The sequence below is a fragment of the Gopherus flavomarginatus genome, chromosome 3, assembly GCF_025201925.1.
Source record: "Gopherus flavomarginatus isolate rGopFla2 chromosome 3, rGopFla2.mat.asm, whole genome shotgun sequence".
Taxonomy (NCBI): domain Eukaryota; kingdom Metazoa; phylum Chordata; order Testudines; family Testudinidae; genus Gopherus; species Gopherus flavomarginatus.
The window spans coordinates 198,210,594-198,234,448 of NC_066619.1; the positions used below are offsets into that span (position 1 = coordinate 198,210,594).

At 40.4% G+C, this 23,855-nt stretch overlaps 1 protein-coding gene across 8 annotated transcripts in view; it reads right to left on the bottom strand.

The window, feature by feature from the left end:
- Nucleotides 1–23,520, bottom strand: part of SLC10A7 (solute carrier family 10 member 7) — a 205,101-nt gene extending 181,581 nt beyond the window's left edge. For 2 of the 8 annotated variants that reach the window (XM_050946548.1, XM_050946550.1), the window contains exons 1-4: nt 23,212–23,507; nt 18,535–18,617; nt 11,062–11,198; nt 4,827–4,902 (exon numbers count right to left, since the gene is read on the bottom strand). In XM_050946548.1, coding sequence (XP_050802505.1) covers nt 4,827–4,902; nt 11,062–11,198; nt 18,535–18,617; nt 23,212–23,311 — 396 coding nt within the window. In that variant the 5' untranslated portion in view covers nt 23,312–23,507. Of the gene's footprint in view, nt 1–4,826; nt 4,903–11,061; nt 11,199–18,534; nt 18,618–23,211 lie in introns of those variants that run through there. The other 6 variants (XM_050946545.1, XM_050946544.1, XM_050946543.1 and 3 more) reach the window with 5 other exon arrangements.
- Between the last annotated feature and the right edge of the window lie 335 nt (nt 23,521–23,855).

Here is a 23,855-nt window from a genome sequence, read left to right on the forward strand (position 1 = left end):
GACCATTTTGCTCTGCCATCCTATTAATGGCCTCACTGGATTCCCCCTTCTGCCACCCTCTGAACTCCAATACAGTATTTTAAATATATCTTTTATTATTGGTCTTAGCATCCCAGACACTTGAACTCCATTCTTCTCTTTTGCTCTTTGCATTCCCCTTTGCATTTCCTTTGTTTCGCTCTTAAAAAGCTTCAAAGTTTATTGCTCTCTAGAATTTTTATGAGCTCTACTTTTCTCTCAAATACCTTAAACAAGCTGCTATTCATCCACATATCGGAGTGGAGTCTAAGATGTTGGTTTTGACCTACAAAACCCTAAAGAGTTTGAGGCCATCTACTTGAGAGAATGCCTCCCCCATATCATAATGCCACAGCTGCCACTAGAAGATGTCCTCAAGCTTGATTCCTCCTTCACTATAAAAGGCCGGGGAGTACTGGCAGCAGGCTCCCCATAAAAGCTAGTTTCCTCTGAACTGCTCTCTCAAACTCTGAAATAGCCCCAATTTGTTGGTTTTCCAAGCTCTTTGCAAAACCAGTCTGTTTCAGCAGGCATTGTGGATGGCAGAGGCAGTGGAGTGCACTAGAGGTTTCGTGCTGTAAAGGTCATGTGTTTAGTGACCAAATGATGTGTGCAGTGAGGGAAGAGGGAGAAGTGTTACTGCTTTTGATGGTTTTATGTTCTGTAACTTCTGAGTCATTGTGTTCTTAAATGTGCATCAAGGGCACCTAGCACTTTGGTGGTCATTCTTTGGTGCAGAGTTTCTTCAGACCAAAACAGAAATACATACATAAATATTGTTAGGTCTTATAGCTTTATAAATGCCAGTTTATGCTGCTAATTAAACTCCTCATTTTACTGATGCTGGATTTTTAAATTTACCTGGTTTTGTACCAAAAATCACAGTACAGCTGAAATTTAGAATCAGTGAACAAAGCTTAATTACTTACTCAAACTACCCTTAAGATTAAATTCACTTACTATGCCCTCCCTATTCAACAAAAGTATGTCCCCTCTAGTACATATGCTGATTTAAAAATAGATCCATATAAAAAAAAATTTTAAAATCCTCCCTTTATCTTCATAATTTCATGACCAAGTTTTCCAATTATTATGATGCAAAATCTCCCGTTACCCCAGTGGCTTCTAGCCTAATGGTGTTAGCAATCACCCCAAACATTTTAACAAATACTTGCTTGCTCTTATCTAGACCTAATAATAATAAAAATATAGTATTTATCTAATGCATTTCTTATATAGTGCTCTTCCATCAGAAGAGCTCAAAGCACAAAAGAAAATTATTATCCCTGTTTTTAAAGATGGGGAAATGGAGGCAATGAACATGAATTGCCCAAAGAGACCCAGCAGGCCTGTGGAAGAGATGGGAATAGAACCCAGATCTCCTGTGTCCCAGTCAAGTGCTCCGTCCACTAGGCCACACTGTCTAATGGTTCCTTTAAAGGCTCACAGTCCTTTTTCTTGTCAGTACTTGTGTCATAAACAGATAGTTACGGATTAATGCCTCTTTTACCTGTAAAGAGTTAAGAAGTTTACCTAACCTAGCCAACACTTGACCAGAGGAACCAATGGGGGGACAGGATGTTTCAAATGAAAGGAGGGAAGTTCGCTTTGTCTCAGTTTTAGTTTCAGTTTTGGCCGGAGTGGAAAGGATCAAGGAATCAGCCTCTTATCAGGATAGTGAGTATTAGTGAAGGAATTAGCTATGTTTATTTTCTTTTGCAACTTGTCTTGTGCATAAAAGGGATTGGTGAGGTGAAGGGCAGGGGGAATGATTAATTCCTCCTTGTTTTAAGATCCAAGGGTTTGGATCGGTGTTCACCAGGGAATTGGTGGAGGAGTCTCTCAAGGCTACCCAGGAAAGAGTTATAGGACTTGGGAGGGAGATATTCTGGTGGGGAGGGAGACAGAGTTTCCCAAATGACTCAAATAATTTGGGTGGTGGCAGCAAAACCAGATCTAAGCTGGTAGTTAAGCTTAGGTTTTACCCCCACTCTGAATGTTAGGGTACAGATGTGGGGACCTGCATGCGAACCTCTAAGCTTAACTACCAGCTTAGATCTGGTTTTGCTGCCATCAACCAAATTTATGAGTCATTTGGGAAACTGTCTACCTCCCCCACCCCGAATATCTCCCTCCCAAGTACTATAACTCTTCCTTGGGCAGCCTTGAGAACTTGAATCTAGACAGACTCAATAATGCCTGCTATTTCAAACTAGGCATCTCGACTCACCATTTCATGTTTCTTACTAACATACTGCAACTATCCACCACCTCCTCCATTCTTATAAAATCCACTGAAGTCCTCCAAATCTTTAACTCTTTAAAAAGAATCATGTAAGAAGGAGAATCAGTGCTTGATGAGACAACAGTAGACTAGAAGGGATACTAGTCAACAATCACTACCACCATGCTGAATTTCACTTCAAGTATTAAATACAACTTCACAAATCAGAGGTGATTTCAGAGACAGAGAAAAATACATTGTTTTTCCTACACTAAAAAATTCTCAGAACCATTCAGCTGAGAAGCTCTAGAACCTCCTTGCTTTGAAGCAAGGTATTGAAATTTGGCAGGAGCACTGCCCTGGTGTCAGTCATGTGCCTTTTGCTGTTCCCATGCGGGAAAAGAGCCTGAATGTGGCCATGCTGTAAGCCACAAATAAATATTACACATTCTCACTAGAGATTTGTCAGAATTTGTCAAATAAATTCTCTATAAATTCCATATGTATTCAGCACGCTTCAGCCCAGAGCTGGAGAAGCTTGAGAGACATTTCCCTGCAACTGCTATTTCCAGCAGCCAGTGGCTGCTGTAGCACAAGGCACCAGAACTGACAACAAGGAGACTGTCTCTTCTGTGCTTTCAACGTTCCCACTTCTGGTGCCCAGGGAGTTTGGAAGAGGATGCACCCTGACTTGAATGCAGAAGGGACAAGAGCCGGACATATGTGAGGAGGAGATCGCCTAGCCAGTCCTAGTCTAAGAGACAAGGACCTAAGGGGTAAAGGAGGCAGGCAGAGATGACTGAGACGGGGACAGTCGGGAGGGGACAAGGCAGAAAGGGTCCGGCTCAGGGGAAGAGGCAGAAATATGTGACCACTCCCCTCCAGAACCTAGTGTGGAACCAAGACACCCAAGCTTCACCAATCCTGACATCAGAAAATGTGCGCGCAACCCACTGGCAAAGCATGTGTCTCACCTCCCCCGCCCCCCAGCCTGGTCCACACAAAGGAGGACAGCCTACTACTGCTATCAGTTGCTCCGTGAGCGCAAGTGGCAGAGGATTTAAAAGTTCCAACCCTGCTGATGACCCATGAGAGTGTCAATATGATTCATGATTGAATTTCTGGTTTTACCAGCTTGCTTTAAAACAAAAACAAAAAACCTAGGAATGACATTTTAAAAACCCCTATATTAAAACACCATTAAAGTTAGAAAATGCCAGAATTAAGTTTGCTAAGAAAATCCAGGTCCTGGACACCTAAAAATTAATTCTAGAGCTTCTCAATTGATACTTTTGATCTTAATCTCTCTTGTCCTGATTTTTAAAGCTATTTAGGCATTGCTTCACTCGCAGCACAATGCCTAACTGATTTAGGAGCCTATGTCCCATCTTCAGAAAGGACATAGGCACTTGAGTCTAAACCCCACACACTGTCTATAGTATTTAGACTCTTAAGTGCCTAAATCCCTTTGGAAAATGAGACAGGCTTCTGTAAACATCTGGGCCTCAATTCCCTCATCTGTGAAATGGGAATAATACCCCCTCCCCCATTTCACTGGTGTGCAATGAAAATAATCATCAATATTTTTGCAGTACTCATACTATAGCAATAAGTACTACAGAAAAGCCAAAGAGAAAATTAATAATTCTGACTTCAGAGCAGGGTTTGAATAAGGTGCAGTAAATGAGGACAGAAAAAAGTAATGAACAGCGACCCATTCAGTGAGCTTTGTCCATCATGTGCACTGAATAAGGTAGGGATCCTAGGCAAAAAAATAGTATGTCAACATGTAATTAAAGACTGCATCATACTGCATACGCACAAGGGGACTGAATTCAAGTTGTCTGTACCCTTTTCTGGCATTTCCTAACTTTCTGAGCACTTCACTTTACAACCCTCCAATGGTCTTTTAACGTAGCTTTGTGTGTAATTATTAGGATCCTGAGGCAATATAAAAGAGGGCTTAGCACCCCATAATACTAAGCACTGTACAAACAACCACCACAGAGACTGTGTCCCTGCCCCAGGGAGCTCACTATCTAAGATTCAGACAATATACACAAACTGGTAAGAGAAGGAGAAATACACCATAATAGAGATGGATGTGATTATATCACTTTATAGCAACAGTGGTCTCAGTAGTCACAGAAGTTTGTCAGGATGTTACACCAGTGGTTCTCAAATTTTTGTATTGGCGACCCCTTTCAAATAGCAACCCTCTGAGTGTGACCCCCTCTTATAAATTAAAAACACTTTTTTATATATATTTAACACCATTATAAATGCTGGATGCAAAGTGGAGTTTGGGGAGGAGGCTGACAGTTCACGACCATCCATGTAATAACTTTGTGAACCCCCTGAGGGATTCCAATCCTCAGTTTAAGAACCCCAGTTTACATGATAAATTTAAAATTGCCTTTTTTTGTATCCATACTTTAACCTTGAGTCTTCATGAACTGTAATCATATGAAAAGCTCTATGTCACCAGGCTACATGTTTTAGCGCATGATTTTGGTAACACAAAAGATCTTTATATAAATCAAACAACAAATAAAATCAAATTGTGAATAAAATACAAACTCACCTCATTTCCACCAACAGCTTTGGTTAAAATCACCGCAGAGGATACAGGAGGTGGCATACAGCCTACAGTCTGCAAACTAAACACAAAAATGGAAATGCAATATTCACTGCAAGACACTAGCATTAAACAACCATCAAAGCTGAACAGAAATGAGCATTCATCACAAGCTCAACTGTCTAGTGGTTAGAGCACAGCACCAGGATGCAAGACTTATGTGTTCTGTTATCATCCACGCCACTGTGATCATCGCTGCCCCGTGAACCTGAATAAATCAGTTAACCTTAGTGACTCTGTTTCCCCATCTGTACCATGGAGATTATAACACTTACAATTCACAAAAGTGAGTCCTGATTTATTTGTGTGTAAAGTTCTTTGAAACACCACATCTATTATGGAAAATATGCAACAGAAAACATATGCATTTATTCTTCCACAGAAGATACCATGTTCTAAAAATGTGGACCACTAAGAAGGGGGCGGAGGGAGAAGATGCAGGTTCATTATTTTAGGTTCACATTGTCCTTTTCTACTTTTAATTAAAACATTTTAAAAACGCCACTAAAATTTTTATTTATTGTATGTTAAGAGAAGTTGTCAAGTGTTTCATCTTTATTTGTATTTTCATTCTCTCTTGTAAAACTCTCAGAAGACCAAAGATAAAAAATTTTCTTCCTTACTGTTTTTTCCCCACATATATTAGTTAAACATCAACTGCTTTCCCCCCTAATTTTTAGAAACGCAGATACTAAAATAGCTGAGTTGTGCACATCCTTGTTTGTGCATCAATGATGCTTTAGTAATGTGTATCGTGTATGGCGAATGCTACTGCAGAGTGAGCACAAGAGAAAAAGAGCAGGTGAGCTTTTGTTTAAGTACATCCCACAAAAATAGTAGAATGTACAAAAGTTAATCATTGGTTATTTTAAAATATATATTTAATATGAGAACACGCCACAGCAGATTACAATAAATTTAGAAGGTTAAGTTTTAGGCTTAAATACTTGACAGTGTGTCCTTTGAAACGAAGGGGTCTTGAGTTCACGTACCACAATGTTAGCCACTATGGCTTAAATAAGCTTTATATTACATATCCAATGTTGCAGCCATTACATCAGTAACTCATAATGCCCTAATCTTGCAGGGCATCTTCTAATCACAGTCGCTAAGCTTACACAAGTAGTGCCTCTGGTTTTACAAGATATGCAACAAGAGTTCAGACTCTGCCCATTAGGACTTGAGGCTGTTAAGGGCAACAAAACCAGCTAAGCATCTTAACTGATAATGGGCCCGACCTAAACTTGCCAGTGTTTATGTTTCTGACCCACTCTTCTAGTTCAAGGCCATCTCTAGACATTAACTACTTTGAATTTTAAAGTGTTAGCTCACACTCAGAGATGTAGTATCAATACCCTTTTGGTGTTAATATAACTTTATAAGCCAGCATAGCAAGAAACTATATTACAGAATAGATTTGCTGTTAATGAATGCTTAGAAACATGAGAAAAAAATTAAATGAGAAGGAATGGATAAAGGATGATCAACATGGCCACTTTATCAGTCACAGTTAGCATTGTTGGAGAAGGAAACTGCAAACAATGGAAAGCAGCGTTCTATGGATCCAATCATGCTAGGTTTGGAGTACCTCCTTTGAGGTGGTGAGTGTCTTCAATGCCTAATAATACCAGTTGGAGTTAAAATCATTCAGTGTTTCTGCGGGATCAGCTTTAATGTATGTATTTTTTAAAGAGGCAATATATATATATATATATATTATATATATACACATACACACACACACACACACACACACACACACACACACACACAGTCTGGCAAATTGATGGTGCCTCTCTAACAAAAAAGGGCAGGCACATGGAGATATGGCTGCCCTATCCACTGCATCGTATCTTGATTTATTTAAAACTCTTAAAATGGTTAGTTCATGGAACTTCTCACCTGAAATAATAAAGGGCAAAAAGGAGTAGGTTAAAATAGAAGTTATCAGTAGAGATTTGAAATGTATGGCCATCTCCAGTTGACGGAAAAGGGATTTCTGCACCATAGAAAGAGAAAGCTTCAGTGAACAAGATTTGTGTGAGCCACTTCAAAAGTCAGATATTACATTTGCAAGCTTTTTTTAAAAATCACTCTACAGACATACTTCTGAATATCTTTTATAAGAACATATTAATCTATAGAAAAGCATGTTGTATGCTAAATAGAAAATATTTCTAACAGCCTGCATATCAAATGAGTTTCAAAATATGTACATTAAAATAATAGCCTGAAAACTATCATATTATTTAATAAGAGCTTTATGCAACACACTAAGAGTGTATGCCATGTCCCACTCTCCTGGCCAACAGCCTAGCTGGTAGAAGTAATAATGGAGATATTCCATTAGGTCAGGCAGTAGCAGTCCGTGCTGTGGGTATGAAGGTCTTGGGTTCAAATGCTGATGATACCCCATACATACTTTTCCAGTGTGTTACAACTATTTGATTATTAAGAAACCCTGAAATCCCCTGCTTCACATAGGCAATGAACACCATCACATTAGATCTCTGTAGCTTGCATCTCAAAACCTTAGTGTTGTAAATGGCGACATGCTTATAGAATCCCTTCCAATGGTGGAAAAGATTAACATAGGCAGGGCACTCAGCTGCTTCTTCAGGTTACCTTTAAAGGGACACTATCAACTTGAAATCCAGTCAGTCGACAAAAACGAATTAAAAAATTTTGGGTGCTCTCAGTTTGTCTTGTATTTCATTCTCCTCTCTCATCCCCAGCCTCCACCCTCAGGTTTATTTGTTCTAAACATCCTAAAAATAATTTAACAGCAAACAACTTTCAGATATCACATTATGTAAAAAGGAAGGAAGGAAAGAAAGAAGGAATGCAACAATAGAAAATTAAAATTTAAAAGCTTGAGAACAAAGCTTAATGAAAATGAAGGTGCTGATAAGATTTGAATTTGTCCCCTAATTTATAACAAAAAAAAGAGACAGCTACTCTGGACAAACACAGCACTTCTAATATTCAGGAGACTTAATCATTAACTAACTACAGAAGCACTGCAGGAAACTAACTTTGGCCTTGATTGTTGTACTTTTTAGGCATAGCCTTGTGTTGAGAGCAGTGCTGAGCCACACAGTCCCAGAGAGAGCACTAGGAGGTACTCTGCCATGGGAGGCAGAATTGCTCTGGGAGTTCATGAGAGCACAGTGGCAGCAAATCCCGTTACGCTCTTGCCAGCCCCTGATCCTAGCGCTGCTATTTGATGTGTGAAAAAGAGAAGTCTTGGCCCCACCTCTTCCTACCCTGCCCCATCTTGATCAGGGCACCCTAGTGCCACTAGAGAGTTGAGAGAGAGCCGTCCAAGTGTTCCACAACACACAGGGGCAGCAATTCAGTCTGGCCGTTAAGCAGGCTGTGTAAGGGGTGGAAGGCTCTTTGCATCCTCCCCTAACCCATCCTCAAATGGCCACATAAGCACAAGGCAGAATCAGCCCAAAATGCGCTAAACTAGAATTTAAAATGGTCTTAAACAAATACACTGGATACAACTTAAGTAATAAAAGAACTCAGTGGTTGTGGTTTCCACTGCTCTCCCTGTCCTGTATGCTTTGCAAAGGGATTACAGCTCCCATTGAGTTTTCCCCTTCAGCAGCATACAGCTTTCCCCTCAACTGCTGCTTGCCTGACCAGCATTCTGAATAGCTGTATTCATAAAGCACCCTCTTAAAATAATTTTCCATGAGTTCACTAACCTGAGCATTCTGTGTGTGAAACCTCCATATGACAGGCTAATTGTAATAAAAGGTGAAATACTGTGAAACCAGAAACGACAGAATGATTTTATGGGTGTTGGTGAATGTCATAAATAGACAGCTAAGGGTTAATGTTCTTTTACCTGTAAAGGGGTAACAACAGTAACCTGAAACACCTGACCAGAGGACCAATCAGGAAACAAGATTTTTTCAAATCTGGGTGGAGGGAAGTTTTGGGTGTGAGTCCTTTGTTCTTGGTCTGTTCTTTTCTCGTCTCAGAGTGATCTTTCTATCTCCTGGCTTTCTAATCTTCTGTTTCCAAGTTGTAAGTACAAGGATAGTAAGACAATAGGTTTATATTGTTTTTCTTTTGTATTTACATGTGTGTAGTTGCTGGAATGTTTTAAACTGTATTCTTTTTGGATAAGGCTGTTTATTCATTTTTTTCCTTTAAGCAATTGACCCTGTATATTGTCGCCTTAATACAGAGATATTTTATGTCCTTTTTCTTTCTTTTTATATAAAGCTTTCTTTTTAAGACCTGTTGGAGTTTTTCCTTTAGTGGGGACTCCAGGGAATTGAGTCTGCAGCTCACCAGGGAACTGGTGGGAGGAAGAAGTCGGGGGAAAATCTCTTTGTGTTAGATTTACTAAGCCTGACTTTGCATACCCTCTGGGTGAGGGGGAAGAGAAATTAGATCTCTCGGCACTTGTGTTTCCAGGACTGGAAGCAGGGAATCTCCTAGGGTCATCCAGGGAGGGGAGCCTGGGAGGAAGTAACAAGGAAACAAGGGGAGGGGGTTATTTCCCTTTGTTGTAAGACTCAAGGCATCTGAGTCTGGGGGTCCCCCAGGGAAGGTTTTGGGGAGACCACAGTGAGCTAGGCACTGTATAATTCCTAGCTGGTGGCAGCGATACCAGGTTCAAGATGGTAACTAAGCTTGGAGGTTTTCATGCTAACACCCATATTTTGGACGCTAAGGTCCAGATCTGGGAAGAAATGTTATGACAGTGAAGCATTAATAAGTGTCACAAGAAGCATATTTGCTCATTAGGTTCCTGTGTAAAAATGACCGTAAATGCATATTTGAGAGCAAACCAGGTGATTAGGGAGTTGCATGTATATACCCCTGTGTATTAAGGGATGCATTCTTATATTAAGGACTAAAGTGCATGAAAAATGTCATCAAAACAAAGAGGGAAATGGGGATGGCAATGCAGAGAGTGGGAAGAGAGGAATCAAAACTCCTTGCACTTTGCAGTCTAGCAAATGAGACTGTTCTGTGTTAGGACTGAATTTTGACAGGCTATGACGATGGGGAAGCCTGTCATTAGTCATGCCGGTGCAAACCCTTTGCAATTATATTCACTGTAACTGTTTTTATGCTTCATCAAGTCTAAATTAATTCTGATACACTGGCATGCTTCTACTCCAACTGTTCTATTGACACCATTATGAGAAACAGCACTAACACTTCCTGAATGATGTTTTTGTTGTCTCAAATTCAATGTCACTTGTAATATGTGCAGGAAAAATAAAAAACTGTCTGGAGAAATACGTTTGGAAAAAACAGCAACAGCTCTATTTTAATGTCTTATCCTGCCAACACACATACACATGAACAGCTTTACAGCTAAGATATTTAGATGGGGGATTGTTCTGAAGCAACACCACACTATTGGAACAATAGGGTTTCTTCCAGTGGATGGAACAGCTCTGCTCTCTATTTACAACTGGGATATTTCTAATACAATAGATTATTTTTATATTTTAACTATACAGCAAAGCATAGTGGTTCTTGCCATCTAAGTTTGATTTTGATGCATCTCTATTTTAGGATTTTTTGTACTGTTCATTATCATATCTCTTATGGTGTTACTTTGTATCTATAAACATTTGTTTGAAGACTAGAAAAATTCACTTAAGACAATGCCTTTTATTCTCATGATAAACAGTCACTACTTAATTCACCATTTCAAAGAACAAGAGATTTGTTCCAACATAAAAACTATTTTTTTTTCCACAACTTAGCAGAACTAATATTGAACAAATCACTTGGATGTGTACAGTGTGATGCTAAATACACACAATACTTGTAACACACATGCCATAAATTGTGCTTTTTTAAAAAAAAGTATTCATAGATTTAAGCCTCTCTTCAGCAATCACTTTTTTCCATACGTCTTGAAACCAAGCATAGCAGCTTCGACAGACTGCTTGTCAAAGAGAAAGCTGATCTGTTGCAAGCTCCCTACATATGAAATTAGCTGACAAGTCTTTCTAAATATGAGATCATAATTCTGAAAGAATAATCTTATGTGTACTGCTCCTTCAATAGCAAGTGTCAAAGCATGAAACTACACGTGAAATCTCTTCACTATATAACTGTTAAACACATATTCCTGGTACAGCAGCCCTTAATAAGTAGCCATAAATATATTTCACTCTAATACGTTTAAACATACCCTTTTAAAAGCCATTCATTTATAGGTGTGACTGATAATGCTTGAAGAAAAAGCCATATTGCTGTTGGGAAGAACAGAAGTGTAAAGATCTGGACAAAAAGGTGTAGTTTCACATGCATCAAAGCACTTGTCAGCTCCTGCAAAACAAGAAGAGAGGAAGCTCCAGTCATAACAGCGAAGGCAAGTTCACTTTTGTGCTATTTAAAATAGGGTCACCTTTATAGTAAGACAAAAATGCATGCATTTTAAGTCTTTTAGAAGTCTGCTCTCCCCTTCAATAAGTAAATCTCATGAACGCTAAGGCCCTGTCTACTATAGGGTCTTTTGTCAAAAATGTCCAACTGTTGCTAATACCCGTTCAGCGCCCATCATGGTAGGTTAGTGCAGAAAGGTCTCTGGCTCTGTCATTCTTCCAAGAACTGTGTCAACTGACAGCCTGTCAACACTAAGGCTCCCACTGTTGATACCACAAGGGAGATGAACTAATGTAACACTGGTCTACAATTTTTGAAAAGTCATCTGCTTCAGAGATAAAATGTGATATTTATTATGTATTTTGATGTGCTGAAGTCAAATATGACAATTAAAACAACTGATTGGCTACTGTTTCTAAGATATTTAAGTTTTTACATTTTATGTTTATGTATATTGTGTAGATAGTAGAGTTTTAATCATAAATTGTAAACCTGTCTTTTCATGTGTTTATGGTTGCTTTACATGATAATATTTCACCTGTCCTGTTTATGTAACACTTTAAAAATCAGCAAAAGGGTTATATAAATAAAATTTATTATGAAACAAAAGGCAAAAAACTATTATGTACATAGTTTAGTCCTATTCAGTGTCTGCTCTGTGTTTCTTGGCTTGTCTCTTGTATTCATTAAATGGAGCATCTCTTGTCACTGTCCAGCAATAGTCTGCAAGCATTGATGGGCTCCATTTGCCCTGATAGCATGCCAGGAGATTCCACTGCTGTAGTCTGGAGCCCAACAGCTCTGCCTTACTCTTGGGTAGTTCCAAATCCCTGACAAGGTCATTCAGTTCACCTTGTGTTATGAGGTGCGGTTCAGAGGAGGAGGATGGGAGAAAATGTGGGTCCTGTGACATTGATGGTTCAGGACCAGAAGTTTCATCCTCTTCCTCGTCTGACTCAAGTGAGAATGATTCTGGTGCATCAGGAACCGGCAGTCCTTCTCAGTGGGGTACTGAGCGTATAGCTGATGGAATGTTTGGATAATGCACAGTCCACTTTTTCTTCTTTGACGCACCTTTCCCAACTGGAGGCACCATGCAGAAGTAACAATTGCTGGCATGATCTCTTGGCTCTCTCCAAATCATTGGCACTGCAAAAGGCATAGACTTCCTTTTCCTGTTCAACCACTGGCGAAGATTTGTTGCACAAGTGTTGCAGCATATGTGTGGGGTCCACCTCTTGTCCTGATCTCCAATTTTGCAGGCAAAATAAAGGTGATAGGCTTTCTTAACCATAGTGGTTACACTGCGCATTTGTGACGCAAAAGTCACTTCACCACAAACATAGCAGAAGTTATCTGCACTGTTCACACAAGTACGAGGCATCTCTGCTCACTTTGGCTAAATAGAAATGTGTCCTTTTGCAAAATCAAACACTGACAAAGAAGAGAGCAGGACACTGTATGATTTCTAGAGCTGACATACGGCAATTTGTTCAGCAGAGTGATGTAAGCTTCGTTATGACTGCATCATCCATGTTATTCCTAGAAGTCATGACGCAATACCAGCTTCAGATTGCATCATTCATTGTTTTGCCTAAAAAGCAAGTACTGTCCAAACCCAGTCATAGATTTATTCATAGATCCAGTCAAAAATGTATTTTAATCATTTCTGGTTTAAATTGAGATCCCTTCTCTTTATAACTCACTTATCCTCCACCATTCCCAAGTCAAGGGTCGTATATACTGACCCAATAGCATATCTTGAAAACTGGAGCCAATCAACAATTTTAAGCATCATTTTTGTTCTCAGTGACCCAGAATTAGTAAAGTTGGACTACATTTATTTCAGAAGCATTTTGGCTGTAGAGCAGTATAATCAATACGGAAACAGTTTTAAAAGTTTCTCTAGTCTATAGAGTCAACAAGAGGGTACGTCTCTTGCATGCCAATAGGAAAGGACCTTACACTGTAGAAAGAATCACAGGTATGCTTTCTTTAGTGAAAAGTTAAAACTCAGATAGCAAATTAATTCAGTGTCAGTTTTTATTTGTTAAGCATCCCAGAAAAGCTTAAAAACTGACATTATAAACCAGAATCAGAGAGCAAATTCATACCAAGTTATATTAAGGTTTAGAAGAACTACACAGAAAGTTTGTCATAGCCTCAGCGTTCTAACAAAAAGCAAGAAAATTCAGAGAAATGAGGAGCAAATGTCAGCTGGATGCAGGAAAAATAAATAAGACTTTGTTGTTACACAGCACCTTTCATCAGAGGACCTCAAAGCACTTCACAAGGGTGATTAAAGATTACTACATATTTCAGTCTTAACCATGTGTCTCCTCGCATTTGTATTCTCATTGTACAACAATTCTCTTAGTAGTTTTTGTATATACATTTCCTTTCAAACAAAAGAAAAAGTCTTGTCAGATCAACTCTTTCTGAACGTAATAAATCTGAATGGAAATGGATCAACCTAACCTATTTAGCTGTCTCCTGCAGAAAAACACTAGAGTCCTTTCCAGTCACTTTACTTAACTGATGTAAAATGTAATTCTTATGAGAAAGCTAATTTGTTAGGTTTCTTCAGCTATCTTTAATTAAGTTAGATAGGTCAGATACATTTTTTAAAAAATGCAGAAAGTCTAGTTCATGGCACATACACAGTGGTCACTTTTTAAAATGTAAATTTATGTCAGCTGGCAACTGACTCTTTTCCAAACAGTTTAAAGAGTAAGCATCTATTGACGTTTTTAATTTTAAAATTTAGCCAACTTTAAGAAAAGAGGCAATTTGTAAATAAAAAAAACAAACAAGCAAGCTTTAAGACCCACTCTAAGGTCAAATACTGCATCTTTATCCACCACTGAAGAAAATAAAAGTTTTGGAAATATAAGTGATTCAGCATTGTTTCTTGTCAGGTACTTTTGCCTTCTCTTAACAAAAAGTGTTTCCCTCAAACTTAACTTAAAAAAACAACAAAAAAACTCTAGCAAATTTGATCTAAAAATCTTCCCCTTTATTCTATTTGCAAGGTGTCCTCAGGAAGTCAAAGCCCTGAAAACTGGGATTTATAATATGCGCTGACACGATATTATCACAAAAGAAACAATATATTAATTTTTTGTTTAAATATAGACAACCTTTAAGAAGTGAAGATATTTTTTAAAAATGGAAAATCTTCAATAAGACTAAAGGCAACCAATGAGAGAAAGAGGTCCTCTTTATCCATGTGAAACTGATCTCAAATGCAGTACAATCTGTGAAGAAGCATTAGAATAGCATCTTCTTAACCAGCATTGCATATCAACTATTGCACTACAAATGGTCTCATCACAGTACTACGTCATCTTTTCTGGAAGAAGGAGAACAAAGATGAATAGAGGGTTTACCATGTGCAAAGGAAAGAATTTTTTTTAAATACCAGATGCAGTGAAAGAATACAAGAGGCAACTAAAGTATAGCTATTTTAAAAGTTTAAAAAAAATATTACATATGCTAAAACCCCAAATAATTAGAAGAAGAGAATTATCTGGCACATTTATACATTCAGTCTTATTTCTTGCCAGGTCCGAAAAGTTCTGTCCCACCACAGATCATTCACTAGACCAGTCCACTATCCCTAGTACAGTGCATGGGTAATATCACACTCATCCCATAATCAGTCTGGGTGAGCATGAAATTGCCATCTATTGCTGGATTTTAGTACATTACAGTTTTCAGTAGTTTTCTTTTCTAGTGTATCATCTTATATCTTTTGGGAAATGCCCTATAAGGAACATAAGATGGGTTTAATGAAAACTATGCAATATTAAAAACAAAGAAAACAAAAACGTATCTATAGTATAGGCTGGCTGTGATCTCCAGTGAGTATTTATGGTAGGTGCAACACTGCTGTAGAAGTGCATGCAGCAGTACTACACTAATGTGATAGGCCTTTGCAGACCTGAAAAGCTGGAGGTGGGGGAAGAGATTTGCATTACAAGAAATATATTCCCCAAATTACTGGCATTTTCAATGTCTTTGCTGGTCACCTTTAAGAGGAGCCAATACATTTTGGATCACATTGTCACAGTTCCTATCATGGATGCAAAGGAAAGGAGTGAATAAAGAACCTTCACTCTGTTCCGCATCTCACAAAAAGGCCTGTCAGAATTTCAGTCTGTGCACTTGCGAAAATGCAGAGATCTCTCAGGACACCTCAAAGGGGGACAGATAAGCTGTCAAACTATAGCCCCGACCCCCCCTGCACAAGCCAACAGAGAAGGCTACACCATCTCCTCAACATATCAGGACATTTCTGTGCCTCTCAAGTTCCCACAGGGCAGTGCAGTTCCACTCCTCCCTCCAATCAGGCCAATGAGCACAGTAAAACCTTTCAATGATTCATCAGATTCCCCACTGTACAACTGCAACTGTTAAACAGATATTCAGGAATATGATTTCAGGTTCCAAGTCTGTGGGGACTCAGCTAACGGAGTGCTTTCAAAGACCAAACCGGCCAATAAACTGAACGTTAAGTGGGCGTGATCGTGACATAGGGGCAAATATTCTGCTCATGTGTTATGACTACAGAGTTATGACTACAAATATAAAATTGTCTCTGTTTATGGTAATTCATGTTTCTGAAAATACAACCAAGATGCTTTTTGTATGGGCATAAGCAGAGCTATATCATTAAGCTGTCCAGGCTTAGGTAAAGAACTTCCAAATCCACATCTACAGTAATATCGTTGAGCATGAACTCTGTTTTCCTGATAACACTGAACCATGAAGGATACTCTTATAAAAAAAAAAAAACCCCAGGATATTGTAGTTTATAAATTAAAATAAAAAACTGGAAGCGTGAACGTTTTGTTTATTGGAGACATAAAATCTGTATAGTTTCTTATGATTTTACAGAATATACTGAATGCTTGTTCCATGAAAATTAACAAATGTAAAAACAAAGTGATCCCAATACACGTATACACACACACACGCACACTCAAGAATTGATAAAAACAGAAGAGAAAATAACTTGCACTGCAACTCAAAATACTGTAATATAAAAATAAGAACATAGACTGATGTAAGTTGCCTTGCATTGACCTAATTGACTAAGACTTAAGTAAGTGTTTACACTAAAATTTCGCTCCCACTGACATAACTGCCCTGCTATGCCAGCTTAATAACACCACCTCCACGAGTGGCATCAAGTTAAGGTTGACGTAGTTAGGTTGACAGTGTCAGTGTTTACATCACCTGTCACTAGCTTTCAGAAGCTCTCCCCCAATGCTCCACGCTGACTATACAGTCAGTACAAGCGCTCCTGGTGAGGACGCTCACTGCCGATACAAGGAGTGTAGTGTGGACCCGCAACAGAAATTTAATTACTGTGGCAGCTGTATGTCATAACAACTTAGGTCAACATAATTTTGTACAGTACACATGCCCTTATTCATGTGTATAAATTGCTTTGAGGTCCTTGGATGAAAAGATACCACGCAAGCCCAAAGCTGGACTTAAAAATTGTATTAAGGCACTTCACCTGCCAAGCACTAAACCTACTAGACAAAGGTAAATACAAAAAATTATGGGAGGGTGGGGGGTGCCTCACCAGCCAGATACAGAAACCAAGCCCTTCTGCCACCCTCACTTGCTGGCATGCCTACCACAGTACTGTCCCTGGAAAAGGTGTGGGGGTCCATCTCTCTTATCCGCTTCTAGTTAACAGCTGTTTTATTAATTTGAAGCATCAAGACTTGAAATGACTGAAAGGAAAAAGGACCTTTCCATTTCTTCCCTGCACTCCAGGAATTCCTGCCTGCTGAGAGAAGAGAACTTGACTACACTACCACTTCCCAGCCACTGTTTTTGGGTCCTCTACCCTGTGAATAACTCCAGTGCTAGCTTCTGTTCGTATTAATTGGTTTTCCATGCGGTAGGATGAAACTGACATGATTCTTGACAGTTTCACTAATAACCATAGGCTTCTGAAAGAGCAGCAATGAAGCCAACCAGAGTTATTAATTTCACTGCTGCCATAACTAGGCAAAACCGTAAGAATCGACAGTGGTACTGGAGCAATATGACTATAAACTCAGGATGGCATTAATTCAGACTTGGCTCCTATTTGGAGGATTATCTTCACAACCATAAGCTTAGAAACTTAAACAAAATATGAAAGCTTAAATTCTGCAGCATTCAATAATATAGTTTGGCTCAATAGCCAAGAGAAACTTCACACTTAAAAGTGGGATTTGTCAAACCCTGGTGCAAAGCATTAGCCAAATTATTGATTTCATCATTGCTTTGCAGCTAGCTAAATGACTTACTAATGCAGGTGAATTAGGAGCTATTTAAGTTATCCTCTTAAGTAACAGATCAAATCAGTCAACAAGGTGAAAAGGAACAGAGAGGCTGGACTGACAGTGAAATACAATGGTTCTCTTTTAAGTAAGGCCACCTGAGATGCGCTGGCAGAGAAATTTGACAGAAAACTGCTGCATCCCTCCTCCCAGTCACCAAAGTTTTGCAGGCAACTAGGGAACATTTCTTTTCCTTAAGCTACAGGAGACTTCCCCGCCCCACCTCCCTTTTTTTTTTTTTTTTTTTTTTTTAAATAAAATGGAAATAAGAATTGAAACAGGCTCAGGCACCACTGAAGCACTGCTGAGTGTGGTAGCAGAGTCAAAGCACAAACGCAGCAATATGCCTTTGAAGTTCAGCATTCCACCAACCACAACTGAATATAAGAGAATCTTCTAGGAAACTGTTTTCAAGCCATAGGCAGGCCATGGAGCCGTAGAGAAACTCTTCTGGGACCACTATTCGAGGCAATAAACTGCCACAGCAGCTGCTACTCCTTGGGTGCCCACCTCTGCAGCAGTTTGAAGCCACTGGATCATCATAAGTATGGATCCTGTAGCTACTTGCTCAGTCAGCCACATATGGGGATGATGCTAAGCCCTCTGTGTAATTCATACAGGTATGGAGGCTCCATTTACACCCTCTCAATCTCACTAGAGATCTACTGGATCTACTGTGGGATTTCTGAAGCAACAAAGTGTCTCCACAGGTGAGTGAAGTTCACTCAGTAGGTCCTACTCCTCTCCCCTTCCTGCGCTGTGTAATTTTTTTTAAAAACACACAAACTAGTTATGTACACATGTAACTTTCACATGGTTCCATTAGTCATCTACCAACAAAAAAAGGTGAATAATTTGATGCTCCTAACTACAATCAGGCCTAAGATCAGCCCAAACTTTTAAAATAAAATGAGAAAACTTATTTACAGTACCTCAGTTTTTAATGAGAGTCCACTGTTAAAGAATATAGCGGAAACAGCAATGTATGTTATCGTAATTTCTGGCTTCAGTGGTCCTAAAATAACAAACACAAAAACAAAGTGAACCACTTAAGGAAATAACACTAGAAAAAGTTACAATACACCAAAGTAATTAAATATTTCAGAATGTAGAAAAATATTTGGAGCACTTTTGATCATTAACTTTAAAGTCTGTTTTAAAAGACTACGTTTTACTATTTAAGTGAGTGTCATTCTTATTTTAAAACAAAAACAAACAAGACTAATTAACGGAGACAGCAATTAGGCATGATGCAATGAAGAGTATGCCTTTGTAACCATTACCTGTTGGTTACCATGGGGAAGATTCTGCCTTGCCTTAATGTGGAAATATTAAGTGGTGAGTGGCAAATAAGGAGCCTTCTCCCACCTTTGGGCTGCACACATATGGGCCAGTCAGAATTGCAACATGTACCAGCCAGCGGGCCTGGCTGGCTGCAAGTGAAAAGCAAGGAGCACCCCCCCCAAAGGGCTCCCTGGAGCAGTATAGTTAGTTCCACATAATCCTTAACACAGACTTGCTTCATAATGGCCCACTCAAACTGTACATGATTTCTAAAAACACTAAGGTCCCAATCCAGCAGTTAGATCTGCATCAGCAGACCCCTGCACCTCCAAGGAGCCTCACTGAATCAAAGGCCTATGTTTGTACACTTTCAGAGGAATTAACATTTTGCACTCTTATAAAAATGACAAATATCCTTTTGGGCAGGAACCATGCCTCATGTGGGAACGCTGAAAACAAAACCCAGCCTCCATTTTTAAACATTAGCAATGGAGTTCTGACCAAGCTAATACCTAAACTCAGCAAGTGGATCTTATTTTAAAATTCTCTCTTCCCTTTTTATTTCATACTTTTAGTAGTACTAACCTGACATGACTAAAACTGCAGTAGCAACTTTACTCTATTCCAAAAGAGGAGATCCTGTCTCCTCTCGTGTATGAAAGATACATTGATAGTCACGAAGAAACTGAATCCTCTATCCAAGTCAATGCTCTCAAAGTTCATACAGAGCTTGATTCTACACTAAATCCACCCAACTTCTGCATTGCTGGAGACAAGCTATTTACAGATAAATCCTGCATTTACATAGGCCTGACTCCATGCCATACAAAAACTGTGTGTGTATTAAATACAAAACACCTTGCACTACATACAACTTTTTAAAAAGTCAGGAAATGCAAACATTAAAGTTTCAGCTGCAACAGTAACTTGGCTGTGTTGTGCTTTTTGTATAATTTATGGCAATAGTAAGTTAAGCATGTAGCCAGAAACAAAGAAATTGAAAAATGCTATGTACAGTAGGTGCAACATGGCTACAATATTGATGTTGTTGGAATCCAACTTTTATTTTGCCTGACTTTGAACTGGGAAACCTGAATGTTACTATGTGAATTAGCTCATGTTACTTTAGAATTGGCACACTCAAATACTTGTATAGTTCATGGAACATCAAATGGAAGCATAGCTCTCCCTTATCTCTTCTTATCAGAAGGAACATACTCAAAGTGGAATCAAATGAGCCCACTCATCTGCCAGTAAAACAAACAAAAAATATGTTTTTTGCATCATGCCCTGAAGATGGTAAGACTAGAGCTCAGCCTAGTCGCAAACAGAACACTGTTCCACACCACAGCCATGCACATTCTGCCAAAAAAGCCTTGACACAGCCGCTATAAGTCGTACTATGGTTTTGTCAGCTGGAGTGTCCCAAACTCCACACATTTTTCTCCTGTTTCTCTCCCAGTGGTTCTCAAACTTTTGTATTGGTGACCCCTTTCACACAGCAAGCCTCTGAGTGTGACCCCCCCCCTTTCTGAATTAAAAACACTTAAATATTTAACACTATTATAAATGCCGGAGGTGAAGCATGGTTTGGGACAGGGGCTGACAGCTCGCCACCCCCTATGTAATAGCCCCAAGTTTGAAAACCTCTGTTTTCTCCGATCTTAAAGCAGATGTGAAAGTAGGGTTATTTAAGTGAAGTAGAGGAGGCGTAAGGATTTTTTCAGTGTGTTTCAATAGCTATTTTCATGTCTTTTATGCAAGTTGTCCCAGGAACAGTCACTGGCATGACTAGTCATGAACCTCATGGTCCAGTCAGTCAGGGACAAGTCCAATGACGTTATAAAGCAGTTATCTCACTACTAGGCTCTCCTTAAAGCAGGTCCTGATACTACAAGGAACTACATGTGGGTGGCCTCATTCACCTTTACAGAGTATTGACTTCAATGGGGCTTAAGCAAGTGCAAGAGTTTTCCCATACTGTGCTCCATGCATGACTGGGGCCTTAGTTACCCCAGAAAATACTCAGAAAGGATTTTTAAATCGCTTATAACTTTATTTTTTCTCCTGAAGCCAAGCAATAGCACTAGGCCCTCAGTGAGAACTGTCCATGCCAGCCTTCAAAATCCAGCTCTGTTAAAAATTAAAACATAGGTTAAAAGGTTAGAATGTATTTATTTTTATTATCATGGACAAAGTGTTTTTTCCTCCCATAACATAAGAATGACTGAAGAAATTTTGCTAATACTTTCTAAGCAGGCAGAGACCAAGCATACAGAAAATCTTCTCAAAAAAGTAAATGTTCTGAGTATTTGAAGCTGGGAGTTCTAATGAAAACCAATTATCAGTAGGTGCTATCAAACACCTAGTATAATTAAAGAGATGCTATCAACTAAAAAAAAAACAACACCACACAGAATGTTGTTTACTTCTTATTGTTACAAGAAATGCATAAGATTTCTTTAACAAGATTTCCCCCCAGAGTTTACTTCAGGCATTTGATAGCACTGGTGTACAGGCAGCTTCACTGTTACCCTTACGGAATCACTCAGTTTTCCCTGTTGTTCACGTGGAGACAAACGGGGGACAGACAAGGATTATTTAAAAATAGGAAGATATTGTAGTCTGTAAACAGGAGGAGTCTGGGACAGATGAAGTACCTAAGATTACTTTTGACTCAATTTCAAGTTGTCATTCAGCATCCCTCTCAAGTGAGGTAGAGATGGAAGACATCAAATATTAAATTCCAGTTATTTTGTCTACTTCTTAGCCAGTTCTTAATGGAAGTTATTTTCCCCAAGTCAAAATATTCAAAATAAGTTTTAATCCCATTTACACCATTATCAATCGAGGCAAAGATACTCAAACACCTTACAAATATAGACACTCTTTATTAATTTCTGTACAGTGTAAATGGAAGATGAGAAGGGGAATGTCTGACCCAGCAAGGGATTCTATGTGGGATAGTCTAGAAATGTATAATTTTGATTAAAAAGTAAATGTAGCAAGACTCTAAAAGTATAGCAGGTATAATTGTGGGGCTGGGTGCTATAGCTCCCATAAGTCTAGTAGTTTCCTCTCAGGGGCTTCTTGCCAACCCAAATTTTAAAGTTATTTAGGGGAAGCTCTCAGAATAAGTATTCTGCTGCCACTGAAAAACAAGAATATTGCTTCACAGAGTGTTGGTGCCACAGAAACAAACGTGAGCATTAAAAAGGATTTCAACCCAGTGTTTTCAAAGAAATGCTTTTTAAAAATCTATTATATTTTGAGATTTGAACAAGACAGAGCGTGATCCCTGTTTGATATTTAAGCATTGAGCTTGGCACTAAAGTTTGCACACTGAAGGTAAAGAATAGCATGCAATTGCTTAAATGTTACATATTCCAAAGTTACAACATTAAGTTAGTTTTTATTTGAAGCTGACACCTTAGAGGCTATATTAAGGCTTCAGATTATGACTGAAGTTTAAGATACAATCCATAAAGAAGAAACTCAACTCATTTTTTTAAAAATTAGGACTAACAAGACCGAATTCCCCATATTTGAAACATATCCCTTATAATATGATTTGCCATCACTTAAAACTTGAGTGATTAAACATTATTTCTCCAATTATTAGAGTCACTCGTTTGGAAGGAGATTCCTTAATTCTGGACTCATTTTAGGTAATTTTAAAGTGTCTCCTCTCTATTGTGAGCAGGGATTTTATGGTGTATATTTCAATGAGACACTGACAAACCTCACTCTTTGTTTTTAAACAACTTCTCTTCAAGTTTGACAGCTGCAGAAAAATCCACCCTTCCCGACTGAGCGGGGTTGTGCTGGTAGTTAGCCCTGTACCGCCGTTCAATTCCAGCACACGGAAGTCGTGCCGGATCTCAGTGCAACGTGTCAGTGAGCGCCCTGGAGCCTCAATGGAGCCCTGTGCTGGGGGCAGCCGCGTGAACTCCGCGGCCCATAACCTGCGCATCCAAACGCCCCAGTGGGGTGGGAATTTTACCGCGTTACTGGAAGCAACGGCCACGATCAGAGCACGGCTTGGCCGAGCGACGCTACGTTTCTGGGGCAGCAGGATGCTGTGCCCTGATAGTAACCCCCGAGTGCAGCTCGGGGTTGGTCTGGTTCACCCCGAGACTGGTGATCTGCAGCGAAGGACGCGGCCCCCACCCCTCGTGCTCAGCCCCGTTCTCGCCTGCAAGCGAACAAGCCGCGAGAGGGGCTAGGCTGGGAGCGCCGCGCAGGGCACCGCCAGCCCTTGCTCGGTGCCCCCCGCCCCGCCCCTCTCTCGGGGCTTTGCGAGCCCCGGCACGGACCGGACTTACCCCCTTTCGCCCCAACGGCGGGCTCCAGCTTAGCCACGGCGATCACCAGCACGATCCCCACAATGAACCATTCTTTCCTCGTCCGCTCCAGCAGCCCCATGCTGCGCGGCGCGCGGGCTGCCGCCGGCCGGCACTCACCGCGCTGCCGCCCCCTGGCCCCTGCTGCCCGACGGCGCTGCTGCTGCAAAGGGCGGGCTCGGAACGCGGCTGCCGCGGCGGCGGCAGGAGCCGGGAGTAGTATCCAGTGACAGGGAAAGTCTCACTGCGAGCCGCCATCACTACCACGCGCCTGCTAATAGACTCGCATCAGCTCCCGCCGCAGCCCCCAGCTCCCCCGCTGCCCCTCGCGGCAAGGCGACGCCGGCCGGCGGCCCGGGCACCATGCGAGACCAGAGGGGTCGGGCTGCGGTGCCCACTGCCTCCCAGGCGCGGAGTTACGCGGCTACCCCCGGCGGGGCAGTCCCGCTAGCTCAAGCGGGCACCGCTGACTGCAGCCCGGCCGGGGCGCGGGACCGCAGAGCAGCGCCAACCAGCCGCTCCCGCCGCCGAGACTCGGCTGCAGCCTGCCCGCCCAGGGAGCCCCTCCCGGCGGCCGGGCAAGGGCCGGTGCAGGAGGCAGCGATTAGGGGCTGCGCGCTTTTTTG